Source organism: Phaeodactylum tricornutum, chromosome 20 (assembly GCF_000150955.2).
Source record: "Phaeodactylum tricornutum CCAP 1055/1 chromosome 20, whole genome shotgun sequence".
In the NCBI taxonomy this organism is placed as follows: domain Eukaryota; phylum Bacillariophyta; class Bacillariophyceae; order Surirellales; family Neidiaceae; genus Phaeodactylum; species Phaeodactylum tricornutum.
The window spans coordinates 467,059-492,782 of NC_011688.1; the positions used below are offsets into that span (position 1 = coordinate 467,059).

The following is a 25,724-nucleotide window of genomic DNA, read 5'->3' on the forward strand; positions in this document are numbered from 1 at the left end:
TTCCCAAAAAGAAAGGGGGGCATATCGTCTTGGATGGGTGAGGATTAGAACGAAGCGGGAGGGTTCTCGAATGTCAACCTTCCGAGGACGGAGGAACAGATGGACACATGTCCCGAATATATTGATGGATGATTTGCGTGTCAATGGTCTCGATTCGGCGTTCTACCAGGACAGGGGGGGGGGGGGGGGGGTGTCAAGTCCGAACGAAGGTCTCCGATCCCGGTTCGATCCACACGCACCGTACCCCACAAACTATGGAACGGATTTCGCAGTCGTTCCAAACCGTTTTACAGTATATTCACCCAGGAATCGTGTACCGGATCTTCGGAGCAAACCAATGGTTGCCTGCGCACTCCAATAGATTAGCGCTTGTAGCTGTGGTGATGGAACACCGATTGGACGTGGGATTAGCGCTTCATTTCTTCAGAATATGGATATTTACCCGAAAGATCACATTTAAAATAAAGAAATTATGTAGAACTTGAGAGAAATTAGGAATTCCAAAGAAAGTGTATCGATATTCGGTAGAAAGCGAGTTGACTGTGACTTGGTTGAACTTCTCATCCAGACGAGAGAAGCAGAAACTATGTAGGGGGGGGGGTACTTCCGTTCCAACGTCTCAGCCCCTCGCGGAAGACACTCTTCCAACGAACCGCCATGCGGACAGGGATGTGGTTGGGGACGTTGGAATGGGGGGGGCGAACCTCTACCCTTACTCCACTTCCGTAATCGCATGGTTCATCGTTAGCGAGGGTCAGGGTTTTCGGGTACGTGAATGCAAAGGTTGGTGTACGTTCTTCCACTGTCCCTTGGTAGGGCGGGGTTCGTGGCGCACAGAGACGGAACGGCGTATGACACACACACACACCTCACTCGATGACTGTGACCCTCGTACCGGTTTTGGAGTTACCCGGAAGTGCTTGGCAATCCCAACCGGACGCTGGTCTCCGTACTGGCAGTGACTAGATATATTGGGGGTTGTGAATGTGACCTGGGGGGGTCGGGTCTACTCGCAGTGGTTATGTTCGTATCCATTATACGGGTCGGTGCGGCCACACGCTCTAGACGACAACGTTATGCACTCGCACAAACCCACGGGCACAGACTCACCAGTCCATCCGAGACTCCTTCACCCTGACGGCCGGCCTAGCATCCTACCTACCCTACTTGCCCACCTATACATATACATATATTCATACGTACTGTAGTGCACTGCACTCCCAAAGAGTAAGTCGGTAGGGACTGTGAGTTCTCGGTTCGGCTCCGTGTCCCCCGTCGTCAACCGGGACGATCGACATGTTTCCCCCGCCGCCACCACCCAATGCGGGGACATTGCCGTCGCATCCTCCGTTCGCACCGAATCTCGTGCCCAACAGTCACCCCGAGTCCACGACGGGTACGAATGTCAACACTACCATAACGAATGCCGGAACGAGTTACACTCCAGCGTCGGCCGTGATGACCGACCCACGCAACCGGAGCCGGAGCAGTCGTAGTCGCAGCCCCAGTCCGACGATGACGCGGTCTGTACCGGCGTCACCCCGTTCGGTCCCTTCCACACCCACACGTCGGGCCCTCCCCCGTCCTCCACCACGATCCTTACCGCGTCCGCCCCACCGCCGCGTCGGTAGCCACGATGCGACGACGACGGCAACCCCCAGTCGCCATACCACCACAGCCACGACGTCGACGACGATGACAACACCAAGTGGACTCTATACTCCGCGTCGTTTCAAATTGCCCCCCACCAGTCACACACGCCGGGAGACGTCGTCGCCCTACGTTACGCCCACCCACACGCCGCAGTCGTCACCCTTCCGGCGACCCCGGGTCTCGCATGCGATGGAAGAAACGGATGCGGTCACGAATCCTTCCACGGATCCGTGGGGAACCACCGGCGCTCCGTTAGCCGACGTTGCCGAACCACCCTTGGTACCACCACTGCTGCCGACTACCAGTAATGCGGCGACATTCACCACAACGAAAACAACAGTACCTGAGGCTACTACTCCCACACCCACGTTGACGGTGCCGTCATCCTCCTTGCCGCCGCAGTGGACGGAAGCCGTGGACGTCGATACCGGAAAGTTTTATTTCGTACACGTCGAAACGAAAGAAACGCGCTGGGAGCGTCCCACCATCGACGACGGCGACACGCCGACCCACCAACAACAACATCACATCGCGTGCGTGTCGGCGGAAGCCCCCAACGGTGAGGAAGCCCGGACCGCCGTTCCAAACGCGGCCCCGCTCGACCAGGCGTCCGACCCGATCGAACCGGGTTGGACCGCCACGGTCGATCCCGCGTCTGGTCGAACCTACTACTATCACGCCGCCACCGGTGAAACCCGTTGGGAGCCGCCGTTGGCGCGTGCCGACGAACCCACTAACCCCGTGTCGAAACCGCCGTCCACCACGGAATCGGCCGCGAACGTCTCCGAGATTCCGATCTCCCTTCCGTCGGGCTGGGTCGAACAAACGGATCCCTCGTCGGGACGCCCGTACTACTACCACAACGCGAGCAACCTGACGCAGTGGGAACGACCCGGCGACGCAACGTTGCCGGTCGACGAAAAAGACGAGACGACCTCCGAACGTGTGGTAGAGTCACTGAATCCACCAACTAAACCGTCTCCAGTGACAGTGGAGAGCGCGTCGGTCGCCGAAGAGCCTCGAGAGTTCGATCGCGTTCATTCGGAACCGGCGGATACGGAACCCACTCCGGACCGGGAGACGGCCGTTGCGGAACAACCTACGGAGGAACAAAAAACGGATCCCGCGGAGACGCAGACGGCATATTTCCTGCCTGCCGGCTGGGTGGCCGCCAACGATCCGTCGTCGGGGCGGACCTACTACTATCATGCGGAATCCGGTGTCACGTCATGGAATCCACCGAAAATGCCAGGGACAGTCCCTGAACGAGAGGTGGCCGACGAAACTGGAACGGAACATCCCGAAGAAAAGTCTTTGGATCCAGTGTCTGCCTATGAGGAAACCAAGTCCGAGTCTCCAGCGACGGAAACGTTAGGCATTTCGACGGATGATACGATAAGTGATCGTCACGGGATTGGAGGAGAGTTCGATTCGGTTTCACCGGATTCTTGGACGTTGCGGGATGGAAATAGTGCGAACGATACTGTAACGGACGTGACAGAAGGCCAGTCTCCCGAGCTTCCGAACGGTTGGCAGGAACTGGTCGATCCCTCTTCCGGATCGACCTACTACTACAACGAAGTGAATGGGACAACGTCCTGGGACCGGCCCCTTGCGCAAGAAACTACGGAGGTTTCGGTATCGCCGCCCGAGGAGGAAAAACACGATAGTGCGGATATTCACCACCCCCGTGCCAGTCCGGAGGATACCGGTAGTGCTAATGACGGAGCCATGACCACGGATCCGCAGTCCGAACCGCCTTCGGCTCCCCTGGAAGCCAACGTGGGCGGCGTACTGTCGTCGGTGCCGGAGGTCGAAGCGGAAGCGAACGAAGGTAAATTAGAGGAGAAAACCGCCGCTTTACCTGAAGGTTGGGTTGAGCTTGTGCACGAATCGTCCGGAAAGACTTACTACTTCCACGCAGAAGACAACGTCACGTCTTGGGAGCAACCCGAACCGACACGCAGACAAAAAAATGATGAGGACGAAAGGATAGTCGTTCCCGAGGAGTCTTTGTATCCGGAAATACCTTCCAATAGCGATCTGGCACCCGAGGAAACAAATGTTGCTGCTTTACCGCAAGGCTGGATCGAAGCGGTGGACCCAAGTACCGAAGCGACTTATTACATCAATGAAGTTGAAGGCATTACCTCCTGGGAGAGACCAAGATTTGGTGACACCGTGAGCTTTATCAATTTGGTTACAGAAAACGATGTACCAGAACCACATTCCAACTCTGCAGAAGGATCCAATAAAGCCCATGATGAAAACGATAGCGGCTTAGAAGACGAGAATAGTCTTACCGACCTTCCTCCTGGGTGGGCAAAATTAACGCATCCAGATTCCGGGGATGCGTACTACTACAACGAAGCGACGAATGCTACCTCCTGGGATATTCCGGAGTCCTCGACCGTGAATGGGACCTCTGCTCAGCTAGACGAGCCTTTCGAAACTACGACAGAAGCCTTTTCTAGTGGAGGAGGGGCATCCCCGCGAAGTGTTGATGGTTCCTCTGAATACCCACGCGAGGAAGCCAACCTTGGAGGAGACAGTAAGAATTTAAAATCACATGTCAGTCTTGCAGGAATGGTCGAATCGGAAAACTCCAAGCCTTTTGAAATGCCCGAGGACGCAATCTCTACTGGGTGGGAAGCACTTGTCGATGAAGCGTCGGGTGCAATCTACTATTATAATAAACTAGATGGTACAAGCTCCTGGGAAAGACCGCTCGCTTCGGACATTGGCCTAGACGGTGGATTAATCGAAGTGCAGGAAAAGGAGACTGATATCGACAGCACCGTGGAAGCGAATAGGATGGACAATGTGACTGTGCAGAGTCTTCCGGAAGGATGGATTGAAGTCATGGATCCCAATTCAGGTAGCGTTTATTATTTCAATGAAGTTGACGGTACATCAAGTTGGGATAAACCGCAAGAGCCAACTACAGACCCAAAGCATCTCCCTGACGAGGAGACAGAAGCAATAGTCGGTCGAGCTGCTCATTCTATCGCTACATTTGGTTTCGGTGGAAAATTGTGTGTGCATCGGGTTGCTCTTGGTAGTCCCTGTGTTGCAATATACCGGCCTTACACGTTGCTTCCGATGGAGAGTGTCGTTCGTGTGGAAGAAAGGAAAAGGAAGGCAAGCATTTTTGGTCCTTTGAGCACTTCTTCGGAAAAGTCAATGGCGACTTATCTGCAACTCTTGTCAAAGGAAGAGAAGGGTGATATTCTTTGGAAGGTGATTTCTATCGCCTACAATCACGGAGGCAAGCTCCGTGGCAACGACAGTCCAGAGAAAACAGCTTCTCCTGAAGAGGAAGTTGTAGAGCTTCTTCTACAGGCAGGCGACATTTTCGAGTGTCCAATAACCTCGAACGCCCCTGGTACGTTTCGCCGATTGAGAATAGTCTTTATATCTTTGTTCCTGACGGTATGAGGCACTTTGCATTTTAGGGCGTAACGTCGATGAGATACAAAGCTTTCTCTTGAGGGGTCAGAGAAGCGATGCTCTTAAAGCAGCTCTCACTGGCGGATATTTCTCACTGGCTTTACTTGTCGCGAGTATGTGTGAGCGTGAATCTTTCCAGCACGTAGCTACTGAGTTTACAAAGTCGTCTTTCACAGCTGACTCTCCTATGCACACTGTATGTCTCTTGTTGGCTGGTAATATTGATGGGCTTTTGGACGATCACAAAAATGAAGACGTTGAGCTCTGGGCCGGAGACCCGGAAAAACTGCGTTTCACTTGGAAAGGACACCTTGCAGCAATTTTAAGCAACCGAACATCTGGTTGGGATCGCCTGGCCATATCGCTTGGTGATAAGCTGCTAGAAATTGACGAGATTGAAGGCGCCCACTGTTGCTACCTCGTCAGTGGTTGTCCGATTGCTAGTCCGGTCCGAAATGCCCGTTTGACGCTTTTAGGATGTAATTTTGGGCCGGCGGACCTGACACTAATGACCGAAAAATCTGTCTTCGGATTTGAATATACGGAAGCTTTCGAGTGGTCAAAACGTCGCCAAAATCCGTCTTCGTCTATACAAAGCCTCCAGGCATTCAAGCTCATGTATGCAACGCTGTTGGCCGACCTTGGGTACCAGACAACAGCCCGTCACTACCTGCAGGATGTATTGAAATGTGTCGATGCATTGCCAGAGGATGCCGGAATTGAATCGAGACCTGGACCCTTCTCTTTGAGCATTCTATCAGCAGATCGCGGAGGACTGCTTTATCACTTAAACAGCTTTGAAAGGCGGTTGACTTTGAAGGAGGTTGCTCGTGGCACACCTGTCCCCGACGTCATAAAGGACAAACACAGCAGCAGGGCTTCATTTGAGGATCAAGGAGAGCTCTCTTTTTTGACCACGCAGTCGAACATGCTGGAGACAACCACTGGATCAACGATTGTCGGAGAGGCCTTATTGCCAGCTGACGAAGACGATGATGCACCAGCAGTAGGTAGCGAGACCTATGAATCAGTCACAAGTGAAAGTGATGATCCTATTGTTGTCGGTCCGGAAGTGCTACCAGTAGAGCCGAGCGAGACGTTCCTTGAGAGCTCCGAAAGTGCGGTCTATATTCTTCCTCCAGGGTGGGTCGAATCCATTGACCCAACATCGGGGGAAACGTTTTACTTCAACGAGTCTGAGGGAACTTCTTGCTGGGAGAAGCCGACTTTTGATGAAACAAAGACAGAGCAAGAGGCGTCTATGAAAAATTTCAATCAGGGAATCAACAATACAGACGATGTAGATAATGAGGAGGCTACCGAGCAACCCGATGGTTTGTACGAAGGAGGTCATATGGACAATACAGCAGTTCCAAATCTCCCGGTCGGATGGGTCCAAGTTGAAGACATCAATGGAGGTCCCTCGTATTTCTACAACGAGGACGACGATGTCACGACTTGGGACCGTCCGACACTAGTCGCTCAGGAGGGCGAAATGGGAACGCGGTCAATCGCACCCGAAAGGGAGGCGATGCCATCTACCAAGGATGTGATCCAAGCGAGTCATTCCACAAATTTACCAGAGGGCTGGGAGGAGCTCGTGGAACCGTCTTCTGGCGACGTTTACTATTACAACGCTGCAGAGAATGTTACTACTTGGGATCGCCCGGTCCAAGTCCCAGATAAGGCTGAACGAACTTCAGCGGTTTCTACTTGTAAAAGTCAAGTATCGTCGTCCCCTGATCTTCGAGGCGGATCCTCACTTAAACAATCTGCGATGGAGTTTTCTGGCGAGTTCACCGAGAATAGGCCGTTATCAGTTGACTCCAAGCCGCCTCTCTTGACCGAGCCCGTTTTGAAAGAAACTATTAATGATTCGAAGGGCTTGACTGGTTCTGGAGGAAAGACACCTGCTTCAAGTTTTGCGGCACAGGATATAAATACTACGCAACAGCCGTCTTTCGCTGCAACTCCTTTACGACAGAAATCCCCGGGCAGTACGAATGTTACTCCTGTGAGGGTAGACAAGGCGCCCACAGCACCTTCCTCTGCGCCGGCCAACCTCGAGCATGGCTCAAACAAGAGTGAGTACAATTTGCTTTGCTATTACCCAGCACGTTCATCTTCCTAATATTTTTTGATTTCAACAGAACGTGGCAGCTTTTTCAATTTTGGTATTCAGAAAAGAGTCGCAAAATGGATGAACCCAGACGCAACCCTTGCCGATCCTGGCGAAGAAATGAAGGCCTATTTCGACGAACAGCGTAAAGTATGGGTATTTCCCGGGGAGGACCCAGACAAAAAAGCCTCTCCTCTGGCCCCGCCTCCGACACTTTCAGCGACTCAGAGACCTCTTTTAGAACCTGAATCCAGACCAGCTTTCCAGCCAAATGATCCCTTGGCCGCCATGATGGCACCTCCACGTCGAGGCCCTTCAGCTTCGAAAAGCCGATCGATGGGAGCAGCTCCTGGTTCCTTCGCTGGAGGACCTCCAATAGGTTTCCCTGGATCAGCACCGAACGGGAACGCATCTGGTGCTCCTCCGCAATTTGCTGTATTTCAGCCCAAGCCAGCACCTTAGACATATGGAACAGTCGATAGCCATCCACGTAGATGCGGGCTGGAACATGCCGATACGTTGCATGCGATCTTGGCGTGGTCACGAAGTATACATATGCTCCTAATTTGCAGCTAATGACGTGTCGCGGTGAAGAAATAATTGTGGGTTGCATATGGTCTCACTGTTAGCGTGGTCACTATCAGCATGTGCACATCAGCTTCTACTTTCATGGCATATCGCGATGAAGACTTTTACCATTTTAGATCACGTATTCATCACAAGGATCTCAGGATTAATTGGCGATTTGGGAAACTTGGCAAGGGAATATGCTATGTAACAGGAGGTAGTTTGCAAAAACGTTCAGGTGATCTTTTTTACAACAGGTCTCCAGCACCACCCTTCTTTCACCAATAATAGGATAGAAAAAGAACGGAGACAGATTGCTATTCACAGTCATTCCAAAGAAGGCAACCTCTGCGAGACATCACTCCCTCGATCGAGTCGAGCCTCAATTCAAGTATATCTCGGCAAAGAAAATGAAGCCTTGATTGTGGCTAGCAATGTATATGGGAATGGTTCAAATTTCTCTCAGAGCTACATAAAAAGTTAGTGCTAACTTCTAATGTTGGACGAAAACATTCTGTACTTTGATTTGTAGCATAATAGACTCCCCACAAACATGAGTTCAAAAAATTCACTGTCGGGCAATAACTTTAGGCAGGTCTTGACCCTCCAGGTCGACGTGCACGGACAATACGGCGTCGATTGGAAACCCCTGCAGATCCCATTTGAAACCCTCCAGAGGCAGGAGCAGACGGTGTTTGTGAACCAAAACCCCCACCCATGGAGGCTGGTGTAGGTGTTTGCTGCCCGAATCCAACGCTAGCTGGAGGAGTAGGTGCACCAAAACCTGGAGATCCGAATCCACTGACAATAGGAGCCGGCACTGGAGGCTGCCCGAAACCATTCGCACTTGGTGCAGGCGCCGCCATGGAATTTTCAAAACCAAAGGTTGTCGCTGGAGCCGGAGCAGCTGGGGTGGTACCAAATCCGGGAAAACCTGAGCTTCCAGCAACCAAAGGTGGGGCATTAGTACTGGCAAAATTGCCAGCCTGAGTCGATCCGAATCCAGAGGGTGCCATAGAAGGTGCGTTTGCATTGGGAAACATTCCCCCAGGGGCTAACCCAAAGCCGGAAGCTGGAGTTGGGCCGTTTGCGTTAGCAAACATCCCTGAGCCAAATCCAGCGGTTTGTGGTACTTCTTGTGTTGATGCTCCTCCAAACCCTGTAGAGCCCCCCTTTGCTGCTTGAGGGCTACCAAAGTGAGAAACTGGAGGTTGTCCGAATGCAGCTGGTGGCGCAGTAATCGACGGACTTGCTGATGCCCCAAACTGGAATACTCCCTGTGGAGGTGCTGGAGTGGGATTTGAAGATCCAAACGGAGTCGCCGAATGAGCAGAGGGTTGTGGAGCTGAAGGGGTACCGCCAAACAATGGCCCGGAATGCGAACCGCTGCTAGTCGGCCCTGACGAAATAGATCCAAACTGGAAAGGAGCGCCAGTGACAGTGGCGTCAGCTATTTTCGGAGCGGAAGATCCACCAAAGGTCATTGAAGGTAAGCTTGTGCTGCTAGTCTTGGGTGTCTCTGTACTAATACTCGCAATTGGATAGGCTGGGGTGGATGTTGGTCCTCCGAAAGCTGTCGCCGGAACGGAGCTATCTTGCGCGGCTTCGTCGCCTCCGCGGCGCTTCTTGCGGTAATTATCCTTATCATCGTCTTTCCCGGTGTCTGTCGATTCTATCGGGGCCATGTTCGATGGCGCATTGGTAGAACTTTTTTCCTTTTTACCAAACGTAAACCCTCCCAAAGTACTGGCACCCGGTGTCGTACTGGGTGCACCAAAGGTGAACGGCTTCACTATTGATGAAGATGTAGAGGTGTCGGCAATACTGTGTTTGCTCTCATGCTGCTGCTGTCCGAAAGATCCTGCGGTGGATACATCATTTATTGCTGATGATGCGTTAGTGCCAAAGGAAAAGCTACCAGTGGAGGGCTTTATAGATTCCTTGTCGGTTGAAGTGGTCGTAGCGCTCCCACTGGTACTACCAAACGAAAAGGAGTGTTTTTCTGCAGAAGACTTTGTGACATGAGCGTCGGTTGGTTTCGAGAACACAAAGCCACCGGATGGCTGTTTGGGTTCTGTGTTGGGTGCATCATTGGTGGTCGCGGCGCCAACGTGAATGATGTCCGGCTTATATTCCGTTGCGGTAGTCGTTGGGATCGGCTTGGTGCCTTGAGATGTCGGCGTGGCAGCGAAGGAAAACCCACCAGGTGCCGGGGCAGGCTTGGGCGAAACAAGGCTTGCCGTTTCTTGTTTCTCCGCATCGGTTTTAGACTGGCTCCCAAATTGAAACCCACTGCCGGCATCGCCTTGACCAAATGTGAACCCGCCCGACGGTGGTTGGTTGGTAGATTTTTGGCTGCTGGTGCTACTGGTTGCTCCAAACACGAAACCCTTGCTTGCTTCCGTGACACCACCACTCGGCTTGGAGTCACTACTGAATTCCCCGCTGGCATTGTTGGACGTCGGTGGAGGGGGACTCCCGAATTGGAACCCGCTCGAGGCTGAGGCGGCGGTGCTAGATGGTGTCCCGCCAAAGGTAAATCCCCCGACCTTGGTGGAGCCACTGGTGGTGCTTTTGCTTACTGCACTCACATCCGACGGAGGTGATGCACCAAAGGATAGTTTCGAGGAAGTGGCGGCAGAAGCCGTTGTGGTCGTTCCCGCTCGGGGCACCTCGCAAGCTTTACAAGCCGTGGCGGATTCGGGGTTGAAGGAGGAGCAGCTTTCGCATTTCCAACCCTTGTTGAGAGATTCGAACAAGGAACCCCAACCGCCTTCGGAGGAATCAATCACTTTCGGACGCGCGTCGCATTTTCGGCAACTGGACTCGTCTTCTGGATTTTCCGCAAAACCGCAGCTGGTGCAAGTCCAGTAGGGGTTACTTTTCGTCCGTTTGGTACGATCGTCCGCGTCCTCGCTGTGGTCCAAACTGCCGTCGCCCTGAACAGTGTCTTTACTATTGACGGTGGTGGGTGGTGGGGGCAGCCCGTCGGCCACATCGCGTAGACTGGCGCGGTAGGTGGCAACGTCGTCCGTCGGGGTGGGTCCAGTGAACATGGCCTCGGTACTCAAGCCTGGTGGAGAAATACGTTGATCCTGGTCTTCCAGTGTTTCACCGTCACCGAGCACAACGTCTTGGTCGTAATCGTCCTCGTCGGGAACAGTAAAAGGTCCGTGTGGATTGTACACGTGGTTGTCGGGCTTCCAGACGGGGAGAGCCCGGCCCGGGGAAGTGGCGGAGGAAGCAGAGGTGGCGGAAAAGGATTCGGGTGATTTGAGCGAATCGGGAGAACACAAATTCATGCCGTGGCTGTCTTCATCGTTGTGGTCGTCATTGTCGCGACAGCGAGATTCGGCGGTGGCGGTGGATCTTGGCGGGTCCCCCCGGTGTGGACCAGGTACCGGGAGGAGTCCGTGGGAAACCGCACCGTTTTGAGACGCTTGTTGTGTGCGTTGGGGGTGTGATCGCTGTCGGGGAGGTCGGGATCCGGCACGGTGCGCTTGCGTCCCGCCAGGAGTAGGCGGGTCGGTCCCGTGACTGCACGTGGCAGTCGCCCCGAGTGTTTGCGAAACAACGGCCGCGTGCCGTTCGAGCCGGCGTTGACCAACGCCGCCAAGGTGGTGCCCTGGGAGGACTGGGTCAGCAGTGCTTGGCGGATGAGCTCAATATTGGGGTCGGTCGGATTGGAGGTAGCGTGTCGACGGATGGCTTGGGATGGATTCAGAATGGACGAAAGGGGCTTGTACACTTTGCGTCGGTGATGATTGATCCGACGGGTAGGCCGTACGGGAAAAGGCGCATTCGTTTCCGTGTCCCTGCTTCCCGCAGTCGGCGGTATACTGGACGGAGAGCTCCTTTCCGTCCGCGGCAACGAAGAATTCGAGAGACGCGCGTTCACGGCCTGTGTTTTCCACGGCGAGGCTTGGCTCTCGGCGTTACTCGCGTGCGGCACCCGCGTCGTCGGATTTGTCGCCGGCATGCCGTTGAGTCGGGATTGATGATTCGGGAACGAGTCGGCGGTAGGGATTGTCGGGGATCGCATTGGCGACGACGGACTCTGTAATTCCAACCGCGGGGTCCGACGAGAGGCGGACGGGGTCAGGGACGGCGTTGCGTCGACGGAAGACCGGGGAGGATTGGCAGCGGGTGTCCCAAAAAGCGAACGCCAAAAGCCCGGTGTGGGCGGAACGCGGGTCGTCGGGGAATTGTCCTTATCGTCATTCTCGTCGTCATCCTTGGTTGAACGAGGAGGACGGCCGGGAGTTGTCGACATGGTGTAGGGAGAAAAGGTGTACGCTACGCGCCGGTACGGGCTCGGTGGAACGTGGGGGGAAAAAGGGGACACTACAATCTACGGTTTCTCGGCTGAACTGTAAACACTATACTTTGTGTTGACCCCTTTTGGTATGGCGTCGCAGTACGTACAGGTATAGAGGGTTTGCACGGACCAGACGGCAAATCACCAAAGGGTCGTGAACGGGTAACACGAATTGTGCGAACAGGGTTTGTTCAGGCAACGGCAACCGACCAGGAAACGAGGATGGATGGTAGTGTAGATACGGTGCGCAGTACAATGCGATGGTGATCGCGGTACCGGTAGTACCCGTCGAGCCGTACTTTCCCGTGCTCCGTGGGGTGCGCTGTGGTGGTCTCGAGATCGCGGGAGGCAATTCCGGGTTGGACACGGTGGGACGGCCTGACGGCACGAACCCATTGGAAACGGGGAGGGCCCGGAAGTCCGAAATGAGGGAATCGGGAATAGGACTGACTGTGAAAAGTACAGAAATTGGATTTGAAACAAAATCTGGTTTTTTGAAATCGTTTCGAATAGAGATTCCATTTCCTCGTTCGAAGATTTGACGGTTTCGCGCCAGCAATATATAGATCTACAAAACTGTAGAAGAATTGTATGTACACGCATTCGACCGTTTCTTGGAAAGGGAACTACACCGTTGGACTCACCGACTCACTTTTTGGGGGGCGTATCTGTTTACTCGGTTCGTTCGCACCCCCACTCACAGTCAACCTCGGGTCTTCCTTTCCTACCTTGCCGTGTCTGGATCGCTGGAATACGTGACCATCACAGTCATTCTCTGCTGTTCGCTCACTCTGCTGTTCACTGTCCGCTGGATCGATCGACAACACAGCATTGCGGTAGGTACACGCGTAGGCTGCATCGGTGTTCCTCGACGGCTACCAACAGTCTCCCACGTTCCTTTCCTTACAATCAATCAATCAATCAGCCGCCTTGGTAGTTCGTACACATACATACAGCATGGGCAATATGGTTTCCAACGAAAGAGGAGCTACGGGCACCGGTACCAGTACAGCCATCCCCACCCGGACCAACCAGAAAAAAGCCTCGGCACAAGCCGTTCAACCACCTCCCTTGTGGAACGAATCCTCCAACAAACAGTCCTTCCACCTCGATTCACCCGGCTCGGACTTGTCCAATCCTTCGCAGTTCCGACACCGCCACCGTCACACCGTCAGCAACAGCAATATTCATGGTCAAGCGCAAACACCGCTTCGACTGCGGCGTCGGGCCTCCAAGGTTGTCAGCAAGTCACACATCGCCACCATGGAATCCTCGCTTCCGTACGGTGATTACTCCAAACGGACCAGTTTGCCCCCGCCTTCCCAGTTTTATTTTGGCGCTGGCTTTGGCAACGTCGATAACGCCAGCGCCAGCTTTCTCGAGGATCGCGACGAGCAAGACTTGCTGGACCCAAGCGCTCCCGAAATGGCCGTCTTCCGCCGATTCCGGTTGGCGGCCAACACTGCCGGGGTGGGACGAATGGAAGAGGACGCCGCTAGGCGTCGGGAACAGATTCTGACCTCGCGCCAGCAACGCAAAATTTGGTTCAAATCGCGTCGCAAGGCTTTGCAGCAGAAGGCTCGTCGTGCCAAAACTATGCTTTCCGCTTGTTGGGAAGAGCGACGGGGTATGTGCATCGTCATTCCCGACGTGCAGCACCCGCAAGATGGGCGTCCCGAGGCGGCATCCTACCCACCACACGTTGCGGTAGACTCCATCACCACGGACCCACTACGCCGGGTTTCGTCTACCTCTCGTCGCGTTTCCGAGGAACCCCCCATCGTCGACGGTACTGGTCCGATGCAGTTTGATCCGCCGCAAGTCCGCGTGCTGGATGAGAATCAGCAGTCTCGCAACTTTGATTCGTTTTACGACGAACTGACCGTCACGGCGGCGCCTTTTGCGCCCGTGTGGAAGGAGACAAAGCAGCCCAAACACGACGAACACTCACGGGTACCCGTCGCTGCCGAGGTTCCATTTTATTTGTACGATCCCCAACGTATTTTGGAAGGAATCGTCGACTCCTCCGAGTCTCCGACGACCGCCACAACGTCGACGAAGCTCCAGCAATCGCGCCGTCGTACAAGTGCGAGGTACGTGGATCGTTCGGCGTCCCCCGTGGTCGCACTCTTTTCCGACGACGACGAAGACCAGTACGATCGCATCGGTGATGATGACTACACCACCAAGAGCATCGAGACCAGTGACAAATACAAGACCGAGAAAGACGACGATAATGACACCAACAAGACTCCATCTTCATCCAAAACCCTGTCAAATCGGTCGTCACCCTTTGACGAAGACTCGGTATCGCAAGAACCAGCGGAAACGCCCAACGACGAAAACGCTTCCGTTGTGACTCCGTCGACGGTCCAGGACCAGCCGATAGCGGTGCGTCGATCCTCTACACAGTCTTGTTTGGACCGTGAAAGCATTGAAGCCAACGTCCAGCAACAAATAGACCAGCAACAGAAGGGCGTCGCCGTCACGCAGAAACACCAAACGCGACACCGCCCGAGTCTTGCAGAACGGGCCGAGGATCTGGGAAGTTACGGCAGTGATCCACCCCAAACCAAGGCCCGAGCCGTGACGCAGGCGACAAAAAAGGGAGATGCTCCTCTAGATCAAGCCACAACCCGAGTAACCGCTCCGGAGTCCCGCAAGCCCGTGGTGGGGCATACCAGTACCGCCAGCATTCGAGTGGCCCGCACGTCGGAATCAACGGAACCGATCCAAACAGCGCACGCCGTTGCAGCCAAGAAATCAGGCAAGGTCGAGTCAGTCCAACCGAAGCCAGCCAAGACAGTTCAACCGCAAGAATCCCGTCAATCGTCTTCTTCCCAGAACTTGCCCATATTGCTCCAGCTGGCGGGGTGGAGAGCACCCAGCGCGACAACCAACAAAGGGCAACGGAACAGCAACGGCTCAAATGCATCTACTTCGACTGCAGCAGGTGTTGCCAAACAGCCCAACAACATTCCCATCTTGTTGCAGCTTGCTGGTTGGAAGACCGAAAATACAAAGGATAAACAGGGCATCCAGAGACTAACTCTTACGGAAAAGCAGCTCTCCCAAGGGCCCCCGGGCCGACGTAGTAACGTCATGGCGACGCGAACGGTTGCACCGACTCGGCGTCGTCAGAGTGCGCCACCACTGTCGGCCGTTCCGAAAGACGGCAATCGGGCTTCCAATCGAGAATCGAGCGCCTCTGAACCAATCTTCCGGAAAGGAACAACATCCCAAATCCAAAAGGAGAATCAGGGTAAGAACATTGCCACCATACTGCAGCAAACGTATCCAATTGCGACGGCCTTCTCTATGGATGCGATCCATGACCTTCAACCGGCACAGGTGCGTTTTGATCCGAATCACATTAAGAAAACTGCCAAGGCGGGATCGCGCCCGCTCTCCACGGCTGTAGGAGTTGTTTCAGTGAATGGATCAAACGAGATTAGTACGGGGCTGAAAAGTCCGGCGGCCTCTTCAACGTGCACTACGGAAACACCTCTGAGTCAAGGATCTATTCCCATACTGTCAGAGGAGGCTATGGGTAACGCGGCCTTCTTGTTCTCTCCCAGTTATATGGGGAATGACAAGGCATCCTCAGAGCAAATGAGATTGGCACCACCAGCGGGAGTTATGCACCGTGATCACGCTTCTTCCTTTGCCTTGTCAACCTTCGATTCCCGCTGTCGTGTTTCTGGATCTTCCCTCTCGACCAAACCAGTCGCGATTCGTCCCCTTCACAATGTTGTCGACGACAGTGGCAGCAACCGTAGCTATCATACCAACAGCAAGACTGTTTGGAGCATTGATGAGGCTCCCAAGGAGGGCAGTGACGTCGGTAAACGCAATAGCAGTATAACAACGTATGACGATACCATGCGAGGAAAGTTTGCGAGCAAGGAATCACAAAAGTTTGAAATGCCACCAATTGTTCATGCACTCTCGGATCTCACTGATACGACTGGACGGGAGAGTGGAATGGGCACAAGTACGCGGAAAGAACAAGAACGTACTTCTTCGAGTGTCCCCTATTCCTGAAGTCTCCATACGCCACGGCGGCAACATACTGGACCGAGAAGAGGAAGAAGAGGACATGGAGATATTCGAAAGCGAAAGCAGTGATGAGAACGTCGTAGGACCCACAGCGACATGGACATACCGAGCAGATGGAGAGAAAAGTGGAGTAACTCCGTTCCGCTCTGGTGTTAGTGTCAAGTATGCGACGAACTCTCCCTTTTTGCGATTTCAAGATGCCAAAACAAAGTTTACGGGAGGACCAAGTGCCGATGAGCCGACCGAAGATTTCGAGGATCCGGAGGCTCCCAATACAGTGCAACGCGTGACGGGCGGTGGACTAGTTTCATCCCGCATTGCCGCCATGGAGCAACGGGCAGCTACGGCTGTCGTCTCGGGACCACTAGGCAATAGTGGGAAGGTGGTGCCTCGCAAGGTTCGACGTGCCACGACTGGAAGAAAAGCGTTGGCGCCACGACGAGCCAAGCTGGTAAGTCCACTCTTCCGCAGGAACCATCAAAATGATGGCAAATTTCACGACGAAAATGGTCTCCTACAATCTGACTCGGAGGACGTATCACTCGGCAACGACGAGGGTCTCGTAAACAAACCCAAACATCCTAGTTCACCCACCCAATTCGAGAAGTCTCCTACGTTGGTGAACGGCCAGGTGGTAGACTCGAGTAAAAATCGTTCGACAGCTTCACTACGGGTACAAACCGAGCACGTTAAGTTGAGCGACGTTTCGGCAGACTTCGCTGGCGACAAGGAACACGAAGAGGACGATATGCATTCTTTCGGCACGCAAAGTTTCGGTCGCATAATGCATCCTACGACGATCGATGAAGATTCGGAGTCCGGAGCCTCTCGAGGTTTTATCAACCATTTATTTCCATCGCAACCAAGCCAGTGCGAGACGGAAGGCGAAGCGGCATCTGAATCCGAATCGGACGATGAATTTGCCATCCTTTTGAATCAAGCTGACGGAGAGGATGACGACGATACCGTTTCGACTGTACGTCAGAATCGACAATACCCTTCACTGTCTAAACTTCATGGTAGCCGTCCTAGCTACCGAGTGTCGTTCAGCGACTCCAGCACCGTCGAATCTTGTTCCGTGGCCACAGTTCGCCGACAGCGTCTATCCGGGTCTTCCACCGTCGAGGCCACTAAACGTTTGGCCATGAAAGCGACCAGCCAGTCTAGTCTTTTGGGCCCATTCCGCGAGGAGGCTCCAGTCAAACCCAACGAGCAGAATGCTCCGACTGCACCGGGATCATTGCACCTGTCTCCTATGCAACGCACTCCCATGCAAGCTCGCAAGTGGAGAGCACTTGCTGCAGCTGCACAAGAAAAAGACAGCAAGCGCAACTTGAGTGCTAAAACGAAAATCGCCGCTCGCGGAAGGCGCAGCCTTGCGGAACGCAACCCCAACGTGATGGGATATTAAAAAACCTGTAGCTCTAGTCCTCGGTATGAATAACGCGACTCTTTACTAGCAGGCTATACTTTTCTGCACAATGCGTTCTATAGATCAGTCTAAGCAGACTTGCTCCATTCGCAACTCACGGTCGCGTCTAGGGGGATTCCAAGAGAACATCATTGATCTATCCGTCAGAGCCATTTCTCTTTATCCTAGTGAAGCGCTTTGTTGCTACGCTTTGACCGTAAGCGTCCCCATGGGTTACGCGATTGACTATGAGAGCTTACCGTTAGAGCAGAAGGTTCTAACGGGCCATCGCCCCCACCATCTGGACGTTCGGTGCTGGCTAGGTTGGAGCCAGTCCTCGGTGATTGGCGAGCATCTATGTTGATTTTGTTTGGATTGGTGGTACTGTTTGTCGCCGGTGTCGTCGATGAAACCTTGGACATCTCGTTCCGCCGTCGCTGAATGCTAATCCAGTGCGAAATACTTTTATCCAGGGCCGTTTGGGGCTTGGAGGACCCTTGCTTCGCTTCGGACGGACAATCCTCTTGGGATGCAAGTTCTGCAGGAGTCATTGTTTTGGTTTTTGAAAGTCGGGCTGTCTTCTGCGGCGTCCGTGGAATCGGGCCTCTTGACAATTTTGCGCTGGACGTCACTTCTGATTCGGCGGGGCTTTTGGTAAGAATCCGTTCACCCGACGGGGTTTCGTTTTCTAGGGCTATGGGCACTAAACTGCTGGTGGTGGGAAGCAACGGCGTCAACGCTTCGGACTGATTGGGTCCCTCGGTCGAATTGTTGGCAATTTTCTGCACCATTTGCTGCGCGGCATTTTGCCACGTGGGACGGCATGCGCCGTTGCCTGGGGAGGCTGGTTGCGCGTCTACAGTTGCTAATTGTAAGTGGCGCTTCCCGATCCAAAGACGCTCGTAACAGGTGAAGCAGGTTTGCAAGAGACGTCGTTTCAACAGGTAATTTTCCTTGACAGCTTGATTCCGGGCCATTAGGAGGGAATTGAGATGCTTTTCCAGTTTTAAATCTTGCTGGCGCAATTTGGTTGTAGTCGTCCCGTTCCCCCTTGCCGGATCACTGCGAGTCGTGTTGACTCCATTTGGGGTAGATTCGACGCCAACAAGTTTTGCGAGGCTCATCTTTTCAATAACCAGTTGCGAATTTTCCGCTTGAGCGTCCGAGAGGGTTTTGCGCAGGTAAGCGACCTCCGCCTCCAGTCTTCGAGTTTTCAGGCTCGCGTTTTCCTGGGTTTCCCGCAGCGCCACGAAACAGGCCCGAACGGATTTTCGTAGATAGCGGACTTCGGATACGGGCGATAGAGGAGTCTCTACCAATGGACCATGCTTGTCGGAATTGGAGGATTCATCACCAGTCGCGTGATACGAACAAGTCGCAGCGGCGCAACCAGAGTTCGCGTTATTAGGTTCTCCTTCAAAGTTAATACTGCCCTCGTTGTCGTCGTCGTGCTGCGGTCTCTGCTCGTAGTCGCTACCTTCTGTACTCAAGGATAGGTCGTCTGCGAGCGCTTGCGAGTTTTCCAATACTCTATCGGCTATCAAACGAGCTTGCCTCGTGATGCGTGCTGTTTCTTCTACTGCTGCGGCCTGTTCCAGAAGGAAGTCCGCTTTGCGCTGGACTACCGCTGATACCATTGGTAGAATTGCTTTTCTTCGGAAGGAAACGCCAAAATTCTAAGCAAGGATCTAAAAGTGATATGAGCGTGCTTCCGCAAATTATCGCATTCGATGCCGTGTAATTCCTATCGGAAAGTGGTGTTGACGGCATCGCCGTGCGAGTAAGGAGGATTCTACCCTCAAGGTTGATTCTGTGAGTTCGGTGCAGCGTGGAGAGGTCACGGTGGTGTGGGTCTCGGTGGTGTCGGTCTGGGAGGGTAGGGTGTTCCTTCGGAGAATGTCGTTCACGAGACCCAAGTAATTGTATATTTATACATTTCGATTATAATTAAGGACTAATAATGCCATTTGATATTTTACTTTTACGTCAAAGACTACCTGCGCTCATTGTTCACTGACAATTACTGTTTTTAGATATTTTTTTCAACGCGTATTGACAATAAATTTATCAATGAAAGTCTTTCAACCAAAGAAAAAGTTCCAGAGATTGCGATTGTTTTGATCGCCTTGCTGAATACGGGAGCCTAGTCTACCGCCGGGTCCGTCAGGCGATCGAGCATTTTGTGACCGTAACTGATGTTCTAGTTCTTGTCGTCCCAATTCTTCTTCAAGCTGGCGACGTTGCAATTCTCGAATAGTCCACCGAAGCGTTTCGTTTTCTTCGAGTAGGGCCGTACGTACCCCTTGATCAAACGGGGATTGTATCTGATGCTGAAGCGAAGGATTCAGACTGCCTTGTCTCGGAGCCGGCCAATGCTGGTCTTGGGAATCAGACCCTCTCGAGTAAAAGCTTCCTAGTGAAAAGTTGAACGGGGCTGCACGGCTAGCGAACTGGATTCCTCCTCCCGTTACAGGCTCGGTAATTCCCGGAGCAAGCCGTTCTGAGTGAACCTGATCAGCTGCGATCGAACGAAGTTCTTGTTCCCGAGAGAATTGCCCGACCCTACTGATTACAATTTGCGCCTCGCTCAGCAACTCTTCAAATGAAGCGTTTTTCCGAGAAAGTTCAAGGTTGCGATCGCTGAGATCAGTGCACTGCTCCTGCAAGACCTCAATTTCGATCCTTTCCCTTTCACGCTTCCGACGAGAGTGTACGACATTCATTCGTCGTTTTCTCTCCTTCCTTTCTTCTTCCGACAGTGATTGCAGAGGTTTGACACCAGTGAAGTCAAACATCCTTTCAGCGGTGTTTTTGCCTCCAGATCCGGCAGGTAAGTTCCATTCCAACCGTGTCTGAAGTTCCATCCACTGAATGAAGTGTTCAAAACCCCATTCCCCACCGATTGTCTTGGGGAGACCTTCCTTGCTCAGGCCCTCCCTTCTCATTGCTTCCACAATAGAACCCTTGGTAGACCTGTCGTGAAAGATCACCCTTTCATCCACGACGTGTCCAAAAACCTGCCGCATTGATGCTAGGCCCTTTTCGCGAGATATCAAAGGCTGGCCTTCCGCACAGCTTTGTATTAAGTGCACCGCTCTGATGTGGATCGGTAGTGAGTTCAACACCAGCTCGGCGTTTAATTTCTTTCCCCTTTCAGCCTTGACTTTGTTGATAAGGCAAACCATAACAACGCCACCTTGACGTGACTGGGCGTTGGAAGCAGCAAGATCCAAAACATAGAACATGACACGAAGTCTGCAATCCAACGAAGCTTTTACGAGTTTAGACGGATCGAAACAAACGACTGAATTGCCTTCTTGATCCTTGGGGAGAAGAGAAAAGAAGCCAGTACCGAGAAGGTTCAGTTCCCTACGACCCAGAGCACCTTCACCAGTTTGAGTAAGAGGCAGAACGAACTTGTTACCAAATATCGATTTCCTCGTTTGCCAGTATGACGCCATCTTCTGCGCTGCCACTTCTGGATCGTTGTTTGCGTATCTTAAGTAACGAGCATAGCTTGAATTGAACGAGTGCAATTCCGTATTTCGACGAGCTGCCTCCTCCATAGCATTCTTCTTCGCGACTGGAAGCGCACCCAGGGCTCTTTCTATTGCCAACTGAGCTTGTTCCCCGCCTGTTCCGACCGTACTAGCAGTGACTCCGCTTGCATTTGGCTCATGGACTGTGGGCGAACCTTCGTTGTCCAAAGCTGCCGACATTAGCAATCGAAGAGAAGGCCCTGCAGTATTGTGACTTTCGCGTTCCGCTTGCAGCCGGTCGGCTCTCCATAGCACTTTGTAGTCGTCGCTCAACGAACCTCCGCAGCATTTCGGCAATGAGGCTCCGTCGAGACCAAAAGTCTCCAACTTTTTAACCATTTCGTCATGCCCTTCCTTGCTGTGAAAGCTTGTTCTGTGACTCACCATTGCTCCTAAGACTTTGAGCACTGTTGGGAGGATTAAGCGCAAAAAAGATCTTCCCTCAGATTTAGCGCGACAGTGGACCAAGTGGAGATGTTGGTGCCTTGTTGGAAACGCCTCCCTGACCATATCAGAGCACACAGTGATTGCCGAATCGAAGCTAGATTTCGGAGCTCCTGCTTGTCCCATAAGGACAATCCCAATATAGCCTTCTGTGCATGCTAAAGGATATTCGCAAAGTATTGTCCACAAGTAGAAACTGAGCCGGAGTCTTGTGTCAAGCGAATAGTTGATTCTCTTCGAGGGGTCTAAGCATGCCACCGGACGTCCACTTTTATCGCTCGGTAAAATAATGAAATAACCTGAGCTCAGGGTTCGCACGACGTCGTCGCCTATAGCACCAAACTGTGTCATGGGCAAAAAGGCCTTTCCCTTGAAAATCTTCTTTCTCCACTTCCAATAACAGGCCAGCCGCTGCGCCGCCGCCCATGCATTAAACTTTTCGAAGCGAAGAAAGCGAAGGGGAGGAGACTCCGCGAACACCAGGCCTGGAACACGTCGCAGAGCCTCGAGGTAGTCCTTTTTTTCGTCTTCAGCGATGAAATCGAAGGCACCTTCTAGTTGCTGAATAGCATGACGAACAACAAAAGGACTTTCCTGTACAGTTTCATTTCCGGAACCGGTTATTTTCGACATCGATGGTTTGGCTAAACGCGACATCTCCTCGAGGTTCTTGTGTACGAGCATTTTTTTGAATGTGCCGTTTATCCAAGTTCCACCAATATTGCTCGGAAGCCCCGAAACTGTAAAGCCATGTGGTTCGAGCTTCAAAAGCGCTTCTGCCGGTGAATGTGCAACATGAACGAAAGTTTTGCCTCTCAGCTTGTATTGGACATGACTAGAGGCATTGAAAGCAATAGAGTCCTGGCGAGCGGCTTGTGACGTGTCTTTCAAGATCGTAAGGAAATGGATGCTTTCGATTGGGAAACCGTCGTCAAGCATTCCCAAAAATTCCTGAACAGACTCAAGGGAACCGGGAAGACTTTGTGGAGCATTGAAACTGATCAAAATGACCAATTTGTTCTTTGACCTAAAAAAATCAGTCCCGATACAAGCGAGATAAAACATTGTCCGATACAGAGCCTCCGAGGACGTCAAATCAGCAACTCGTGTGCCATCGCAATAGAGCACGCACGACCCGTTTCTACAGGCAGGAAGCAGAGTGACCTTTTCACTTTGAAGCGCGAGAACCTCCTCCGACGATAGGGCACCAGTCCCAACGGAGACCATTGGTAGCAACGTCTTCGGCCCGAAGAGTTTCTTTCGATGCTTCCAGTACGCCGCAAGCCTTTTGGAAGCAGCCAAAGCGTCGAATTGTTCAAACTCCAAAAAATTGTGCGGATTGGACTCGACTTTGACCAAATCAGGCATTTCCTCTTTCGCCTCGAAATAAGCCGCTGATTCCTGCTTGGGTAGAAGGGTGATAGCTTCATCAGTCAAGCTGTCCCATTGCAGATGCCTTACAGCTTAGGTTGTGGCACAACAGAGATAAAATTTTACTGTTAGCAATTTTAGACCATTGGTATATCTCTTCAATATAATGGATTTATGCACTTACCAGAATAATTCTCCGGTGCGTTCATATCATGCCTTGGTACCGGCGCTCCAACTCCCTCAGCAGGTCCTTTATTGCGGGATGGGCATCTAGATTCACTCCACTTCTCAAATTGATGCATTTCCTGGGCTAAAGAAAAATACGCTTCTTCTGAGATTGCTGACAACTTAGGCTTGGGTCCAGTATATACACTCGACTTCTTCAAAGCTTGTCCAGTTCTTGGCGTATTGATCTCCATCCATTTATCGAAATTGTCGTAGCTCCAGGAACCTCCAAGTTTTTCCGGAATCGATTCCTTCGAAAGCCCGTGCCTAGTGAGCTCGGAGAGTAGTTCCGGGCCGCCGTGAAATTCTGTGGTGGGCGTTAGGAACCCAACTAGTCCAGTTGTCCAGTAGGGAAAGGTTCTCTTGATAAGAGAGCTTATGCCTCCATCATTAGATTGCGGTAGACAGTAGTGGATAGCTTTCAACTTGAGCGCGAAAGTTCTATCCATTAAATCAAGAAGCTGTCCAAGCTTTTTTGACCATCGTATGGTGTCTAAAACTCGAACAAATACAACACCCTCAGTCTGAGACTTTTCGTTTGAGGAAGCTACTTGCATCCAGAAAAAGAAACAGCGTAAGCCACGAGTCCACGACATTTCTGCATCTTCGGCTTCATTCCGGGAAGGATCGAAACAGAAAACGGAACAACCTTCTGTATCGTTCGGCAACGGTACACCCGACCCAATTGCCAAATGTTCTAAATCATCAGTCGACATCGCACCAGCGCCACTCAGGTCGAGTAGTGATAAAAAAGCCCTCTCGCCAAAGATGTGCTTACGTCGCGTCCAATACTTCGCTATGCAACTGGCGACGACCTGGACATCATAGTCATAGCATTTCAGGTAGTGTAAAATCTGAGACTCTGTATCGACCAGATGAGGTGCGAGGCGCTGCGCTTCGAGAAATTCTCTGTTTTCATCAGCTGCCATTGATTGTAACGCCTCTTTCACCTGCGTGAAACTGAAAGAGTCGTCGTCAGACGCAGCCCCACACACCCTTGATTCAGACTTCATGGTCGTAAGTTCGACTTCTGACCGACAACGATTGGAAGGGCTGTGTTAGATGTGATCAATACCACACCAGGAAGGCACACCGAGGGAGCTTCCTAAAACAATCGTGAAATCAGTTCAGGTCCAGCAGCCAAGGAATCTCTTCAAATGTTGATGAAAGAAACCGATGAGGAGAGACCACGAGAACAGGAGTCCGAAAAATTCTTCCCCGACTAGTGAGTCGAACACTGACATTGTGACAGCCAAAATCAACTCCAACCACTGCCACAAACAACTTACATGTTAGGTGGCCAATATCGTTTGCCTTACAGTTAGACAGAAGCAGTTTGATAAGTCGAAAAAAAAGGGTCTCCGAAGACAGTATAATAATTTTATTTGAAGGAGAGGATTGTGTATATATATATGCTAGGACACAAGATCGAATCCAATTGCATACAACAATAGGAAAACAATTTTTCTACTTTTCTGATAGTTTCTTACGTCAATTTTACACTTCTAGTTGTCTTGTCAGACAAACAACAACAGTCTTGAGCAAACTAGGAACTTTTTCAGCGACAACCTCGTGTTCGTCTCTATCGAAGTAGAGAGAACTTTAACTTATGTTAACACACACATAGCGATCGGTTTTGAACCTTTGGACAAGGACTCGTTATCTTTTGAGCAGATTTGCTAATCTGGCCGAAACCAGGATTTCCCAACTGTAGTAACTACGGTAGGCATGAAACTTGGGTAGGAAGTGGTTTTTCAGAGTCAGTAAAAAATCACAGTGAATACGTACATTAAATGTAATGCTATAAGCAAAACTCTAGTCTAAAGTTTTGTAAGTAATATTTCAGTCGTAAAAGCATCAATTAGATGTGCTTAGAAAAGTTTCATACACGCCGGCTTATATCCTATAAATTTTATAGGATCTTACTATTGGAGAGGAGTGTGGATAGACTTTTATTTACTTTCACAGTCAATACTTTTAATAGGAAATGAAGTGGTAACAAAAACTACTTCTGTAAGTATCCGACCTCTTTTACCCACATTACCATAGTTTTGTACTGTCGGAACATGTGAGTTGGCGGAAACTATAGCGTATACTTTGGATGGCGTATGCATGACTGCCTCAAGCTGAATTGGCGTGCTAAAATACAGCCGTGCGACGGAATTAAATGATGTGGCTGACAATGAACGCTTTGAAGCCTGGAAAGGCTATCAGTTGCGCATTTCAATTTTTTTGTTGCTGACATAAAACCAGGAAGTGCGGCAAGGATCTTTCCACATGAACAGTCAAAATGTCTGTTAGCATGTGTGTCCTGTGGAATAGTATGTGCCTAACGACGCGAAACGATGCCAACCAAGGCACGAGTGGACACGCAAAACGACAAACAATTTCAAATGTTGTGTGTATACGAAATCTGGAAGGACACAACAACTTAGACAGTTTTAACTGAATTCGATGTCTGTTGTTCGCACACATGTATATTCATATAAATGACTGACTATTTCTTTCTAAGTGGTTTCCAATGAAATTTCGGGGGAACATTCCTACTATCTATGAGTATGCTAATCC

At 51.8% G+C, this 25,724-nt stretch overlaps 4 protein-coding genes across 4 annotated transcripts; 2 read left to right on the forward strand and 2 right to left on the reverse strand.

The window, feature by feature from the left end:
- Window positions 1-1,296: 1,296 nt before the first annotated feature.
- PHATRDRAFT_49065 (predicted protein) lies at window positions 1,297-8,307 on the forward strand (the record flags this gene model as incomplete). The annotated part of the gene is made up of 3 exons (XM_002183578.1): window positions 1,297-5,038; window positions 5,109-7,187; window positions 7,254-8,307. 3 exons carry the CDS (start codon window positions 1,297-1,299, stop codon window positions 7,682-7,684), a joined length of 6,252 nt encoding a protein of 2,083 aa, XP_002183614.1. The 3' UTR covers window positions 7,685-8,307.
- A 4,462-nt stretch (window positions 8,308-12,769) lies between these two features.
- On the forward strand, window positions 12,770-16,101 carry PHATRDRAFT_49066 (predicted protein; the record flags this gene model as incomplete). Its single annotated transcript, XM_002183579.1, has 2 exons — window positions 12,770-12,943; window positions 13,033-16,101. A coding segment is annotated over exon 2 (3,036 nt), but the record flags the coding sequence as incomplete, so codon positions are not given.
- Window positions 16,102-17,598: 1,497 nt separating this feature from the next.
- PHATRDRAFT_49067 (predicted protein) lies at window positions 17,599-19,363 on the reverse strand. The gene has a single exon (XM_002183721.1). The coding sequence runs from the start codon at window positions 19,212-19,214 to the stop codon at window positions 17,763-17,765; it is 1,452 nt and encodes a 483-aa protein (XP_002183757.1). The 5' UTR covers window positions 19,215-19,363; the 3' UTR covers window positions 17,599-17,762.
- A 170-nt stretch (window positions 19,364-19,533) lies between these two features.
- PHATRDRAFT_49068 (predicted protein) lies at window positions 19,534-24,169 on the reverse strand (the record flags this gene model as incomplete). Its single annotated transcript, XM_002183722.1, has 2 exons — window positions 19,534-23,023; window positions 23,116-24,169. 2 exons carry the CDS (start codon window positions 24,167-24,169, stop codon window positions 19,659-19,661), a joined length of 4,419 nt encoding a protein of 1,472 aa, XP_002183758.1. The 3' UTR covers window positions 19,534-19,658.
- Window positions 24,170-25,724: the final 1,555 nt, after the last annotated feature.